We start from the raw sequence: 15,624 nt of genomic DNA on the forward strand, positions 1-15,624 counted from the left end.
GTCATATTTTAAGCATCAGGAATATAGATTTGGAGTCAGAGGATCTGGATTTAAATTCCAGCTGTGATATTAATGACTTGTGTGACTTTGGGAACGTCACTAGGCTTTAGTTTTCTAATTTTTAAAATGAACAGATTAGATTAGGTGACCTTCAGAGGCCTCTCCCTCTCCAAATATATTATCACTTGATCCTATCTTCTGTGGGTCAGAGAAATCCATCTTAGAAATTTTTATAATAGTCCAGATTAGAAATAAGAAGGGTCTCAACTATTCTCTAATTATCTAATTATGTGGTCTGTAGACTACAGGTAGATCATATCATAGCATTAGGGAAAGGGATCTGAACTTAGGTCTTAGCCTTAGAATTTTTCTTTTGGAATAAGGGGGAGTATCTTCCCTCAGTTTTCAGTGTCCCTGAATTCACTTGGAAGTTTTGTTATATTGATATGGAGAATAGGGGATCTCTTCATTTAAGAAGCAACATTTTTGACACTATGGATAAACGGGTCAATCTTGATGAGAACAGAGAAAAGATGACATAGGTAGACTGAAATTGAATCTTTCTGGAATGTGAAAGAGCAGATTCCTAATACCCAAAGAATCTAAATGATAATTTCCTGAATGTTCAGAGTTTCATCCTAAACAACATGGCAAATTGGAAAGAGCAATAAATTTGGAGTCTGAAAATCTGAGTTGAAGGTCCAGCTTTACTGCTTACTTTTTTGTGACCTCAAAAAATCCACTTTATTCAGTGAACTCCAGTTTCCTCATTCGAAAATTAATAATAATTTCATTACCCACCTCATTGAGTTGGGTAGAAAGAGCTTTGTTAGCTAGAAAGCACTATGTAAATACGAGCTATTACTTAAACCACGCAAAGCCAACTTATCTTCAATATACCTAGCATGCATTTATTTTTTTAATGTGTGCTCAGAACTATACAACTTGGGTCTGCTGTGGAGAGCTTATTATCTGTCAGTCCCTTCTGCTTTGATTTCAAATTAATGGAGGAGGTTAACAAATTTGTGAGTAAACTGATGAATACAGACTTTGGAGATGATAATGGTGATACTAATAACAACTAGCATTTTTATGATGCTTTAAGGTTTGCACCTTGGGCAGCTAGGTGGCACAGTGGATAAAGTGGTAGACCCAGAGTCAGGAAGACCTGAGTTCAAATCTGCCCTCAGATACTTACTAGCTGTGTGACCCTGGGCAAGTCAATTCATCCTATTTGCCTTGGTTTCCTCATTTTTACAATGAGCTGGAGAAGGAAATGGCAAACTACTCCAGTATCTTTGTCAGAAAAAACACAAACCCAAATGGAGTCAACAAGAGTCAGACACGACTGAAATGACTCAACAACAATAAAAAGGTTTGCAAGATGCTTTATATATTTTTTTCCTCATTTGATCCTCACGACAACCCTGTGCCATTGTTATCTTCATTTCATAGCTGAGAAAAAGGAGGTTGAGAAAGATGTAGTAACTCATCCAGGGTCACACAGCTGGTCAGCATCTGTGAGGCTGCTTTACATGAATTTTCTTTCACCTTCTGGTAGCCAAAGTGGAAACCAATGATCTAGAAGACACTGTTTATTCCAGGATCTCTCGCTTTTCCAAGGAGGTGTCCAAAAGGCTTTGAAAACAGACAGGATTATTGGCGATAAATCAGCTGTTTTCCTAAAACTCTGCTATAAGCAGGAACCTTGAAAAGCATCAGTATCCTCTGTGTAAGTGACTCATCAGATGTTTTTCATCACTTACATGTATGAAGCCTCATTAGAATGTCACAACACTCTCAAATAACTGATTTAAACTACATTTTCCCCTTCCATTTGAGAGTACTTGTCCTATGCTTTTTAATCTGTAAGGAATGAAAGCTGAGGAGTCCATTGAACCATCATAGTAATTCAGGTGAAGGCAAGTCATAACTATGAGACACTTAAGCAAGCTCACTTCTTTTACTGATTCCTTTTCCCATTGTGGCTTGCTTTCCTTTTATTGTTTTTTTTCATTTAAATATAGTTCAATATCACCATATAACCCTGATTTTATTGCTTATTCATTAAGTTGTTTGTTTTCTTACTCATTTGTCAAGACATGGGGAGAGAGCCAACTTCCTAGTCCCCTAAATTGATCTAACCTACCTACTGTTTATTTTCTTTGTGGCATTTTCTTCCAATATCTATGATGTTGTGCTTACAGATTCAGGATTTAATGCACAGTAAGCAGCTATTTCCAAAAGACAATGGGCCACTAGGAGGCTTTAGGTTGCACATTAAGAGTTAATGTTCTTTTTCTTTTTCTTTTCTCTTCTTTTTTTTAAAAAACCTAACCACATGCCAGGTACCACGCTAAGCACTTTACAATTACTATCTCATTTGATCCTCCCAATAACCTTGGAAGCTAGGTATTATTATAACCCCTATTTTACACTTGGGAAAACTGAGACAGACAGAGGTTAAGTGAATTGCTCAGGGTCACACAGCCACCTGGCTACCCCACTATGCTATTCCTTTTTAAGTGAATTTATTGCTCATTAAATTGTGTAACCAGACTGACTAATCTGGATTTCTGTGAAGACAGTGGTGCCATCAACCAAAACAGAGAAATTGAGAAAAAAGGAAGGTTTTGGGGGGAAGCTGATAAATTTTGTCTTAGAGGATCATAGATTTTAAGTTGGAAACTGTGATGTTTAAAATCTAATGTGGGTCCTAACTTGCCCCCCCCCAGTTTTGGTAGGGAAACTGACTAAGATTACTGATAAATTCAGCAAGAGTTTAGGCTTCTAAGGATTTATTAAAGTATATTAGAAGTTAGTGAAGAGAGAGAAGTTGAGAAAGCCACCTTTATTTAGCTATCCACGCTTCTATAGAGAACACATGGAGTAGATCTTTCTACCCTGTTCTGCCCCTGGCGCCACCATGCCAAAATCCTGGACCAAAAGAAGGAGATTCAGTGAGTCAGCCTCAGTTTCCTACTTCCTTTCTCCCTCCCCAAAAGGGGAGGTCCTTCAAGTTGATTGGTTGAGAGTGGTCTCCTGTTGATAGTGTAGTCCACAGACTCTGAGAACAACACCCCACTCAGGGTCGGTCAGTGTGGTCTCGATTTAATCATTCTTAAGTAGGTTCTCAGTCAGTTTCTCAGTCTTACCCAATTCAATCAATTCTAAATAAATCTTCAGGTGGGGCCCTTGGGCATCTGCCAAATCCCATTATTTTATCACAAAAGGACCATCAAGTCCAACCCTTTCAAGTGAGGAAACTGAGGCCTTGAGAGATTCCATGCCATACCCAAACAAGATTAGAATCCAGATTTCTTGACTCCAAGTCTAATCCTCTGTATGCTGATTTCATGCTGAATGCCTTGAATCTGCTGCACCTTGGAGATACCCAACAATGTTCACCAACTTCTAGATGGAAGTTCAAGGAGGCAATTGTGGTAGAATATATTGTAGTAGAATATAAAGATTTGGAAATTACTTGAATAGAGAGGTGATAATTAAAGCCAAGGAAATGGAGGAGATTATCCAAGGAATGACTATAAAGAGAGATGACATCAAGCACACTGAAGATAGAGAGACTTGGTGGGGAGAACCATATTTAGGATGTGGGATGAGAAAGATGAATGAGGAAAGGAGATCACTACAAATTGATACTATTTAACCTGAATGGGGACCTTGATCCAGGAGTCATCTTCCCTTTCTCTTTCATTATCAATCTCTACCTTTCTATTGGGTACTTGTATGCCAATGCCATTCAGGAATGGGGTTTAAGCACTCTCTATAGTGGGCCATGACTGAGAAATTGATCCAGAATTGTTCTCTCTCCACCTCAGATGCCTCTCCTTGCCCACTGTCAAGCTTCCTTTACTTATATGATCATAGTCATTTGCCTCTGGCTCATCGAAGACTTAGCTTTGAAAGTCTGGTATTGTTTTTCTTTCTTACATGCACCCTTTGCCCCTGACTCTTTTTTTGTGTGTCGGGGGGGGGGGCAATGGGGGTTAAGTGACTTGCCCAGGGTCACACAGCTAGTGTTAAGTGTCTGAATCCGGATTTGAACTCAGGTCCTCCTGAATCCAGGGCCGGTGCTTTATCCACGCCCCTGACTCTTTACAGACTTTTTTTTCTTGTCCCTTCAGTAATGAAAAGGTCCAAATTCTAGACCAAATTCTGGTTGCAGATTATAATTCCAAATTATGGAGCCATAGGACCAGAGATGATAGGAAATAGATTTAGAGCTGGAAAGGACTTTAGAGTTCATCAGAACTAATCTGTTTGTTTTGTAGATGGGAAAACTCATAGTGAGAGAGATTAGATGATTTGCCCAGGGTCACTTAGCTAAAGAAGTACTGCAGCAGAATTTGAACTCAAGTCTTCCTCATTCCAAGTTCAGAGCTCTATTTTCTATGCCATCTGGTTGCAATTTTGTCATAACAAAATATAAGACCAGCTTTGAACAGCTTGAGGAGCTGGTAGAACATCTTGGTGAAGGCATTTAACCAATTGCTTGAAATTCAATCCTAGAATTCAGTCAAGAGGTTGGCCTGAAGATAGATTTGAGATTCATCTCCAAAGTAGTGATTATTAAAAACCATAAATTTGAATGAAATTATCAATGTAACATAAAGGGAAAATAGGATTAAGGACAGATCCTTAAGGGATATTGACATGTAGGGTACGGAGAAGAGGAAGAAGAACCAGAGAAGAAGGAAAAGGATGAATGAGAGAGACAAGAAGAAAATCAGAAAAAGGCATTATTATGGAAACCAATGGCCAAGAAGTACTCAACAGTATTGTGTGATTCAGAAAGTCAAAGAGGATGAAAATTAAGAAAAGGGAATTAATTTTGGACATTAGGGGGTAACTTTTAGAGACTTCTTTCAGTATAGTATTCAGATGGGAAGCCAGATTGCATAGGGCTGAAGATTGTGTTGTGAAGTAGTAGGGGCCTCACAGGCAGACAATCTAGAAGTTTGGCCATGAAAGAGGAAGAGAGGATAGAATGATGGCCTAAGGTGGCAGTAAGATATAAAGGATCTTTCCTTCCTTTCTTTGTTCCTTCATTCCTTCCTTTGTTCATTCCTTCCTTCCTTCCTTCCTTCTTTCTTTCCTTCCTTCCCATCTTTCTTTTGATAATAGAAGCCTGGCCCTGCCCAGAACCTAAGGCATGAGTTGACCAAGAGTTTTTATGTCACTGTTATGATTCCCAGGTCTATGTGGTCTCTCATATTTTACAGATAAGGAAACTGAGGCAAACAGGTTAAGTGACTTGCCCGGGTAAATAAAGTTGACAGCTGGTAAATGTCTGAGGTTAGATTTGAACTCAGTTCTTCTTCTTCTTTTTTTTTTTTTTTTGCAGGGCAATGGGGGTTAAGTGACTTGCCCAGGGTCACACAGCTAGTAAGTGTCAAGTGTCTGAGGCTGGATTTGAACTCAGGTACTCCTGAATTCAGGACCGGTGCTTTATCCACTGCACCACCTAGCTGCCCCCTCAGTTCTTCTTGATTTTAAGCCCAGTGCTCTATTCACTGACTCCTAGACAGTGTGGTATATATTAATAAAATCCCTGAAAATTGACTTTAACAGAACAAGATAATGTTTTCAAAAAGCTAAATAGGGTCAAGGGCAGCTAGGAGGTGCAGTGCTGGGCCTAAAGTCAGGAATACATCTTTCTGAGTTCAAATCTGGCCTCAGACACTTACCAGCTATGTGACCCTGGGCAAGTCACTTAACCCTTTTTGTCTCAGTTTCTTCATCTATAAAATGAACCAGAGAGGGAAATGGCAACCCACTCTAGTTGTTGTTGTTCATCCTTCATTCTCAAAGAGGACCAATGTCGTCAGGATGGTGATATCTTGACTTGCAAGTGAATTGGATTTAAGTGAGGTAAGGCTGTGCAAAGTCATCAGCCTCATGCTCTTCTTCAGAGTGATTGGAAATAGGTCAGCATGACTGGCAATGTTCCCAGCTGCAGTGGGAGACCCTGGCCTCTTTAAGCTGAGGTTTTTCCCAATCTCAGTTGGTCTGAAGCAACACCCATTCAGTGATTAAAAGCTACTGGACTATGATAACTCTGGAGAAGAAAGTAAGGCTGAGGACTTTGGACAGTTCTGGCTCACTTAAATATAATTCACATGCAAGTCAAGACATCACCCTCCAGATGTAATTGGTCCTCTTTGAGAACAAAGGATGAACAACAATCTGTGAGTTGTGGTAGAACTGGCAAGTTTCAGTTGGGCAATATTGCTGCTAACCACTTCAGTATCTTTACCAAGAAATCCCAAAATGGGCTCATGAAGTCATACGTGATCAACAACAACAAAAATATCAACATGACATATTTGCAGACTCAACAGCTTATTCAACTGATGCAACTTCCCATTGTGGAAAAGTTTGGAAATAGAATATTCATGATGACATATAACGGAAGTTGCATCAGCCAAATAAGTCAATGGATTCTGCAGAAAGGGATAACACTTTTAAATGTTTTAAGTAGTTCAAATGAAAAGTTGAAAGTACAGGATCATGTTACTAACTGATGAGCAAATATATTTAACATCAGAATTACCAGAAATAAAACTTCACAGGTTTCTGGTACTCATTTGTTCTTTCCTGGATACTTTTAGGATTCCTTTGATTCCTAAAATAATAACAGGTATTTGAAGTTATCAAGGAAAACTGAAAATTGAGTAACACTTTTTTTTTAATCCACTCTTAATGTAGCAGGCATCTCAGTCATTGTTAGAGCGTTCGGAGCAGCAGATCCGGGCTGCATCCAGTCTGGAGGAACTCCTCAGGATCACTCACTCTGAAGACTGGAAGCTGTGGAAATGTCGAGTGAAACTCAAAAGCTTAGCTACTATGGATTCCCGTTCAGCATCCCATCGCTCCACCAGATTCGCGGCAACATTTTATGACATTGAAACACTTAAAGGTAGATATGTGGTTGTGCTTCTAACTCTATTGTCAAATTTTTGGCACTGATCATCTATACTGTTTTGTTATGTTTAAGTAAAACAGACAGACGTGTATAAGAATAATTTTTCAAATAGGGGTCTTTTGTCATTCTTTGCTTGAGTATTGGTATTGAATCATGATTCCCCATTTATTCCAAATGGGAATATGTGAAAAATGCTTTTGATAATTCAACAACAAAAGAATAAGATGGCCAAATGTAGAAAAATACTTTAATCCTATGATATCTAGGAAATGTAAGGCCAAAAAGAATAAATGGTAGAAAAGAAGAACTGAAATACCTATGCTTATTAGTGAGGAGTATTATAATGTCATGTCTGTATGGGAGCCAATCAATTAGATATAGTCTTCTGATTTTCCTTCAGTCTGTGACATCCACTGAGAAAAACAAGGAGATATGGAAAGAAACATTATAATGGATATTGCTATTTCATGGTAAATTATGGCAAACATGAACTCATGACAGCAAAAGAACAAAAACTCCAGACTAGTAAAATCATTTGAATATCAAGCTCAACTTTATAGCACATACAATGTGTAGATAAATATATATATATATTTGCTATATATGTGTTGTATATAATACTTTGCAAAATTATTTATTCACATATATAATAAATACATATGTGTGTATATACACATACACTGTGTCCCAAAAATCTTAGGTATTAATAGTTTAAAACTGCACTGTCTTTTGGGACATTCTGTATGTAATCTCATTTGAAATTATTCACACCAAATTTGTGAGAATTTATTATTCCCATTTATGTAGAAACTCTTACTCAGAAAGGGTAAGAGACTGGTTCATCCTCTTACAGCTAGTGAATAGTAGAGAAGAATCTCTCTTCCTAATATTACTGCCTCCATAGAAATGATAATTTCGTATTTCCATGATAAGAGATAGGAATCCTTTCGACCAGAATTATCACTGGTAATTTGGCAAAAAAAAACAGAATTGTCTACTAGGGAAATTTATGTGCTCTAGTCAAGCACTTTCTCCATTCTTTGGAGACATACCCAAATGTTTCTAAGCAAGTTTCTATCATATAAGTAGTTGATTGTTACAGTCAGAGTCACTATCTTATGATTTAAACTAATGATCAGCCTCCAAAACTATTATTATACTGACTAGTCTTTGGTTCTTTTTTTTTCTTTCTGGTAGGAGGAAAGGATATGAATGAATACAAGAGGTTATTCTAGACCAAGTCTCTTAACTTGAGGTCCATAGACCACCAATAGGTTCATGGATAGATTTCAGGGGGGTCTATGTACTTGGATAGGGGAAAAATATACCTTTAGTTTCACTAACCTCTGACTAAAATATAGCATTTCCTTCCATTATGAATATAGGTACTGATAGGTAAAGGTCCATAGACTTCAGTAAATTGTCAAAGGGGTACATGATATTAAAAAAAAAAAAAAGGTTGATAAGCTCTAGCCTAGTTGCAACCTGACCTTTTCCTTTCCATCCATAGATATTAGTCCTCAGATTTCATCATCATACTTTCATCATAATTATGCTTCCCATTAAAATCTAATTAATGTAGGTATTACCCAATGATAAACATAAATGGCCTAATAAAGCTCTAAAAGAATAGAAAATAGAAAAATAAATAGAATATGAATAGAATAGAAAATTATTGTAAGGGTTTTTTTTGTTTGTTTTTTTGTTTTTTGCGGGACAATGGGGGTTAAGTGACTTGCCCAGGGTCACACAGCTAGTAAGTGTCAAGTGTCTGAGGCCAGATTTGAACTCAGGCACTCCTGAATCCAGCGCCGGTGCTTTATCCACTGCGCCACCTAGCTGCCCCCATAAAGGTAATTTTTTAAAGCAATAAACGTTTTTATTTATAGTTTTGAGTTCCAATTTTTATCTCTCCTTCCCTCCCTTCCCTCTGCCCTCCCTGAGGAGGTAAGACATCAGATATGGGTTATACATGTACAATTATATAAAACATTAAGGTAAAATTTTTTTACAAAAATGCTATGTCAACTTAAGTAGTCAATTTACATGAAAACCTTATGATTAATAAAGTAGAATTAAATTATTACTTCATTAATGACTTCTTTGAGTGAATATATGTACTTTTAAAGAACTGAGTAAGTAGAATTCTTAAATATTTAAATACTTCCTTGCCACAATAACTGAAAAAAATACAGCAAAGTAAACTCTAAAGCATATCTGATATTTAACAGTTTTCCAAATATCTGATAGTTTGTTTTAGGGGATTGAGGAAGCACAGAATGGAAGAAATTAGGTCATAATGAAAAAAAAAAAAGAAGCTGAAAAAAGAGGGCTTAGAAATAGTCATTTTAGTGTCAGTCATTTTAGAGAACTCTACCAAAACTATATATATTTGAACCAGAAATCTTAGATTTTTTGGAATTGTTCTCTGATTATAAAATCCCAAGGGAAGAGATCACTTATCTTAGCACCCAGAACATGGGCAGTAAGTAAAAGTTTGTTGAACATGTATTTTTTTCATATGGGGATAATAGTTATAATAACATCAATAATACTAATAATACTGACAACTAACATTTATTTAGTGCTTACTATGCCCCTGACACATGGCTAAGCACTTTAGATATATTATCTCATTTGATCTTCACAACAACCCTGCAAGGTAGATGCTATTATTATCACCATTTTACTATTGAGGAAACTGAGGCAAAAAAAGGTTAAGCAACTAGTAGACAGAACAAGTAAGTGTTGGCCGAGGCTGCATTTGTACTCAGGTCTTCCTGACTCAAGGCCCAGTACTCTAACCACAATATTCCAGCAATAAAGTGATATAAACTAACAGAGATATAAAAATTAAAATAGAATAGGTTCAAAAAATCAACACCCTGAAACTAAACTGATCATAAAAATAAAATATTTTCTGAGAAGATATACAGATCCAAAAGCAAAGTTTATACAGTATTTAAATATTGAAGTATCAAAAATCTAACAGAGGCTAGCTAAGTGGCTTCTAGTTTACAGGAAAGTAATTTCCTTTTTGTTCCTAGCAGTTTTTTTTTCCTTCTCCTTTCCCTTCCTCTTGATTCTGGTTAGCATAGTCTGTAGTCTTAATTTCATCATCATTTAGAACCGTGATTCTAGGACATTTCATTATGAGGCAGCATACACAGATTTATGAAGAAATTAGTCAGCCAATTTTCCATTCATTGTTATTGTCCAAAATATGATCCTTTTGTGATATATTATCATTAGAATGTATTTCTGCATAGGCATATGAACACGTTCCATGAGTGGCTTCAAATGGAAGCAAATGGCTCTGGCTGGGATCCTAGAAAGTTCTTAATAAATACCATTCAACTCAATGTGCATTTATTTATCTTCTCATCAATCAGATTTTCCAGATAAACACTGTGTGGTTATAAAGTGAATTGGATAATTTTCACCAAAGGAAAATAAAATAATTACCAATACCTATATCAACTCCCACTCCCCCACCATGGATGGAGCTAGGGAGAAAAGTCTTCCCTTTCCCCCTTAAAAGAATTGGCATTTGATCATATAAACTGATTAAAATGAAAATGAAAGAAATGAACATTAGAAATATGAAAACCATATCATTATTATGGCTACTGTTCACATATTGTAATACCAAAAATGTTGCTTAATTTACCATTTTCAATTAATTTTCCTTCTTCAGTCATAGATGAAGAATGGCAGAGAACTCAATGTACTCCAAGAGAGACCTGTGTGGAAGTGGCCAAAGAGCTGGGGAAAAGCACTAACACTTTCTTTAAGCCGCCCTGTGTGAATGTATTCCGGTGTGGAGGCTGCTGCAATGAAGAGAGCCTCCTTTGTATAAACACAAGCACATCATATGTTTCAAAACAGGTAGGTCAGATTTTTATGATCCAGATAAAGAGATGCTAGCATTAGCGCCCCGAATCAGAGAAGGATGCTAATGACCCAAAAATGTGACAGAGAAAGGATTCATGGTAAACAATGGCCATCATTGTCCAATCAATAAATAAAAGATATTTGTCAGCCCAAGAAAAAAGGCTCATTCAAAGGCTACCCTGTGAGGTTGCCCAATGGGGCAAATGTTGCCAATGGGAGTGATGAGAAAAAAAAATAATAATTTGAATGTTAACAACCCTGTGGTTTAGTTAAGAGACATGATGCTGAAAGGCTCATAAATCAAATTAGAACTTTTATGATGATGATGATGTTTGTTGTCAAACTCTTATAGAATCCTTTTTCTTAATCTGTTTTCTTAACTCCTTTGTGAAAGCCGATATTCTGATAAAATTCTATATAAACTAAATATATTTGTTTATCTGAGCACATGTGCCAAAATGGAATAAGTAGAATTCTGGCTTTATATGATACTAATGGGTCAAATTACTCATCATTTTTTTTTAGTCAGAATGGGGGGATTTCTGTAACTAAATGACAATGGAACATTACGACAGTGTTGTGATGTGAGATATTTGTGAACATTCTGACCTCTACTGTTCGAGAGTTAGAAGAATGCCCTCAGTATTCTCAACAGCAACTGTCAGTGAGAAACAAAGCTTGCATAACATGACAGTAATTAGTTTGTGTGACTTAGAATAGATATTTTTGTAGCACACATGAAAATTTGCACAAGATGGCTAGAACTAAAAACAGAATGAAATAAGTAAAAGAAAGTGTTTTATGAGCAATCATAAATATGTCCCAGCCACTGGTCCAGGACTGATTTTCCTTAGTGAGTGTTGTTGTTATTCAGTCATTTCAGTCGTATATGACTCTTCATGACCCCATTTGTGGTTTTCTTGGCAAAGATACTGGAGTAGTTTTCCATTTCCTTCTCCAGCTCATTTTACAAATGAAGAAAACTGAGACAGAGAGGATTAAGTGACTTGCCCACAATCATACAACTAATAAATGTATTAGGCCAGATTTTAATTCACAAAGATGAGTCTTCCTCACTGCAGGCCCAGTTGTCCCATTCCTTAGTAAATAGCTGGATACTTAATAAAGTCATACTCATAAAATATTTTTAAAAGTAATGCAAGTATACAAAGTCTTTAACTTTGCTCCATATAGTATGCATAATTGAGTCTTAATTCAGTCTAAACAACAACTTTCACCCTAAAATTGTAGACTATTTGATGAATTAATAAAATTATAGAAGTAACATAAATACAGAGTGCTTTCATCACAATCATCCTATGAGGTAGATAGTACAAGTGTTATTCACCTCATTGTAGAGAAGAGAAAACAGAAGCTCCCTGAGGGGAAGGGTTGTTGCAAATGGCAAGTAATGTCAGAAGTAAATACTCCAAACCAAGAAACATATGAAATATAAACTAAAAACACATAAGATGGAAGTTCAAACTTCTTTGTGCATTTCCTAGGCCTGCTCTAGAAGTACTCACTGCCCATTCTTTGACAGACTCATTTGCCAAAATTCTGAGCCTTTTCCTCTAAACCACATTAAGAAGATCACAGTTGGGGCAGCTAGGTGGCGCAGTGGATAGAGCACCAGCCCTGGAGTCAGGAGGACCTGAGTTCAAATCTGGCCTCAGACACTGTGTGACCCTAGGCAAGTCACTTAACCCCAATTGCCTCACAAAAAAAAAAAAAAAGACAGTTATATTTCAACTTTCTTCCTTAATGGACTTAAAGCATAATGATATCCAGTATCTCATTTTATCTTTTGTAGATCCTCTCAGTGAAGCAGCATTAGGTACCTTCAATGCAGTTTTATCAGGGAAAACAGGCATTAAGCATCTAACCAATTTGACAAAACTCCCACCATGACAGAGCTGGAAAAAGAACTCCATGTTTCATACTCTTTTCAACAACCTATTCTTGTGTCTACCTTGCCTCAATTATAGTTTTGTATACAGTTGGCAATTTTCCTATGGTTATTACCATCGAGAATAAAAGAATGAAAGGGGAAATACCCAATGTGGTAGTCATTAAGAGTATTTATATGTAATTAAGCATGCATTCCAATTATCTCTCTTCTCCAACAGCTTTTTGAGATAACAGTGCCTTTAACAACTATACCCGAATTAGTACCAGTTAAGGTTGCTAACCATACAGGGTGTAAGTGCTTATCAACTACTCAACACCACCCATATTCCATCATAAGAAGATCCATCCAAATCCCTGAAGAGGATCGGTAAGACAATTACTCTACTTTATTTTGCTAGGTTTTTCTTTTTCCAAAGCCTTATGTGTATAGCATGATTCTGTCGACACTCAACAGACATGCGTGGATGATAGTCCTTTTCTCTTCAAGCTCTGGTATTGTTCTTTCATCACCTACTTTCTAGCCCATTTCCATTTGCACTGAGTACTCTTTAAACTTACTGTGTTGCTGTTCATTATCTCCTTTTTTATTAGGTATTAGATGCAAACTGCAGCCAGTCTCAAAAACCTTGTGAGGAAGAGAGACTTCTAACTTCTAACACTAAGCATTCCTTTTTGTATATGCATAGTTTTGTGAGTTGTAAAACACCAAACCAGCCTCCCATTTGGCAAACATTCCTTGAGTCCTACAATAAATAGATTAAATAAAACTAAGTTTTTGTATTTTAGGAGTCCAAAAGTGCCAAGAAAAGGATGCCTATTGTTGCAGGATGCCTCAAAATTTAAGACATAATGGTACTTTTCTTATTTCTCATCTCATGATGAGGTGAATAATACTTGTACTACCTACTTCACAGAGTGATTATGAGGAAAACACTTTGATTTATTTATTCTATTCATGTTACTTCTCTAATTTTATTCATTCATCAAATAGCTTACAACTTTGGGGTGAAAGTTGTTGTTTGGACTGAATTTTTCTGATTAGTGTCTCTCATTTCTTACATTGGTTAGGGTAATCCATGTCCTATTTTCACTGTCGCCTATTCACCATTGCAAGTTTGACTACAAGTTCAGAAGTCAGTGTATCTATCAGCTTTGAATATGTTGCTCCTTTCTCCCTTTTTAACTTAGTGATAAAAAATTGAGTGGGCCTCAACAAGTGGATATGTGAACCAGAAAAAAAATAAGACTATATGTGTCCATTTTCTGATTATTTCAGTTAAGAAAGACAAAAGATACGACTTAGTCAGAATGCTTTTATTTTTTTCATTTGCATTGCTTTTCATGTGTAATTTCTTTTTAAAAATATTTTATTGGGGCAGCTAGGTGGCACAGTGGATAGAGCACCAGCCCTGGAGTCAGGAGGACCTGAGTTCAAATCCAGCCTCAGACACTTAACACTTACCAGCTGTGTGACCCTAGGCAAGTCACTTAACCCCAATTGCCTCACCAAAAAGAAAAAAGAAAAAGAAAAAAATATATTTTATTGATATCTTTCATTCCTACATTTCCTAGATTTCCCCTTATATCTCTCCTAATGCCTTCTCCAAAAGCCAATCCTTACCACAAAGGATTTTTAAACAAAAAGAAAATAGAAAGGAAAAAAACAGCAAAACTAATGAATACATTTTTAAAAATCTGACTTTCTCTGCAATGTTCCACATCTGTGAATCTCTCCCCTCTTCACCTATGCCTGAGTAGTGAGGGGAGGTGTCTTTTCATAACTCTTCCTTGTTCTTTATTACTTTGCAACTTCCTTTTCAATTGTTTTGTGGTGGTTGTTCTTTCCATTTACATTGATGTAGCCTGTACACATACTGTTTTCTTGGCTCTGCCTACTTTACTTTTCATCAGTTCATGTGCATCTTTTCATACTTGTCTACATTCATCATGTTGATCATTTCTTACAGCACAGTAAAATTCTCTTACATTCATATATCACAATTCACTTAGCTGTTCCTTAATTGATGGACATTTACTTAATTTCCCAATTATTTCTTACCACAAAAAGTTCTGCTCGAAATATTTTGGGGCATGAAGAGTCCACATGTAATTTCTTGAATCAAAAGGAGGTTTCAAAAGGAGACTTCAGATAGCATCTTCTCCTGTTATACTATTCACATTCTGATCACAAAATGCAGTAAGAATAGTTCATATGGCAAGGGTTTGGTTTTGTTTTATTCTGTTTCTCTTGCTGAGCAGGGATACGACAGTGATTGGTTGGCTGCCATGTTCCTAGGAGAATGATTAGATATGCAAGTTTCTTCCTACTTACCCATATATCTTCCTAATGCTCTTATAGGTTAGAATGGCTTGGTTCTAATCCTGACCAGCATTTTAGGAACAAGAGATTCTCTCCTGAGTAAAAATGCTGTACCTCTTTCTCTATTCTCAATTTAGATTTCATGCTTACAGTACTCTCCAAATTGATTTCAGATGATCCACATAGGGTCCCATTTCTAAATCAAATGACAAGTCAGAGAATAACCTAGCTTTGGACCTTAGAGACCATTTTAGTCAGATAATTTATTTTACAGACCAGGAAGCTAAGACACAGAAGTTATGAAGAACTCACATTTATGTAGCATTACACAGTTTACAAAGCGTTTTGCCAAAATAACATGGTCAGGTAGGCAATATAAGTATCAATATCTATATTTTAAAGATTGGAAAACTGAGACTCATAGATATTAAAAAATTTGCTGGGGCAGCTAGGTGGCGCAGTGGATAGAGCACCAGCCCTGGAGTCAGGAGGACCTGAGTTCAAAGCTGGCCTCAGACACTTAACACTTACTAGCTGTGTGACCCTGGGCAAG

The 15,624-nt window shown here is 36.6% G+C and overlaps 1 protein-coding gene across 1 annotated transcript in view; it reads left to right on the forward strand.

Moving 5' to 3' along the window:
- The window catches only part of VEGFD (vascular endothelial growth factor D), an 84,260-nt gene that overhangs the window by 50,379 nt on the left and 18,257 nt on the right, over positions 1 to 15,624 (forward strand). Inside the window, exons 2-4 of the mRNA XM_043990794.1 lie at positions 6,730 to 6,940; positions 10,644 to 10,834; positions 12,970 to 13,118. Of these exons, the coding sequence (XP_043846729.1) occupies positions 6,730 to 6,940; positions 10,644 to 10,834; positions 12,970 to 13,118 (551 nt within the window). The remainder of the gene's footprint in view (positions 1 to 6,729; positions 6,941 to 10,643; positions 10,835 to 12,969; positions 13,119 to 15,624) is intronic.

Source organism: Dromiciops gliroides, chromosome 3, assembly GCF_019393635.1.
Source record: "Dromiciops gliroides isolate mDroGli1 chromosome 3, mDroGli1.pri, whole genome shotgun sequence".
Taxonomy (NCBI): Eukaryota; Metazoa; Chordata; class Mammalia; order Microbiotheria; family Microbiotheriidae; genus Dromiciops; species Dromiciops gliroides.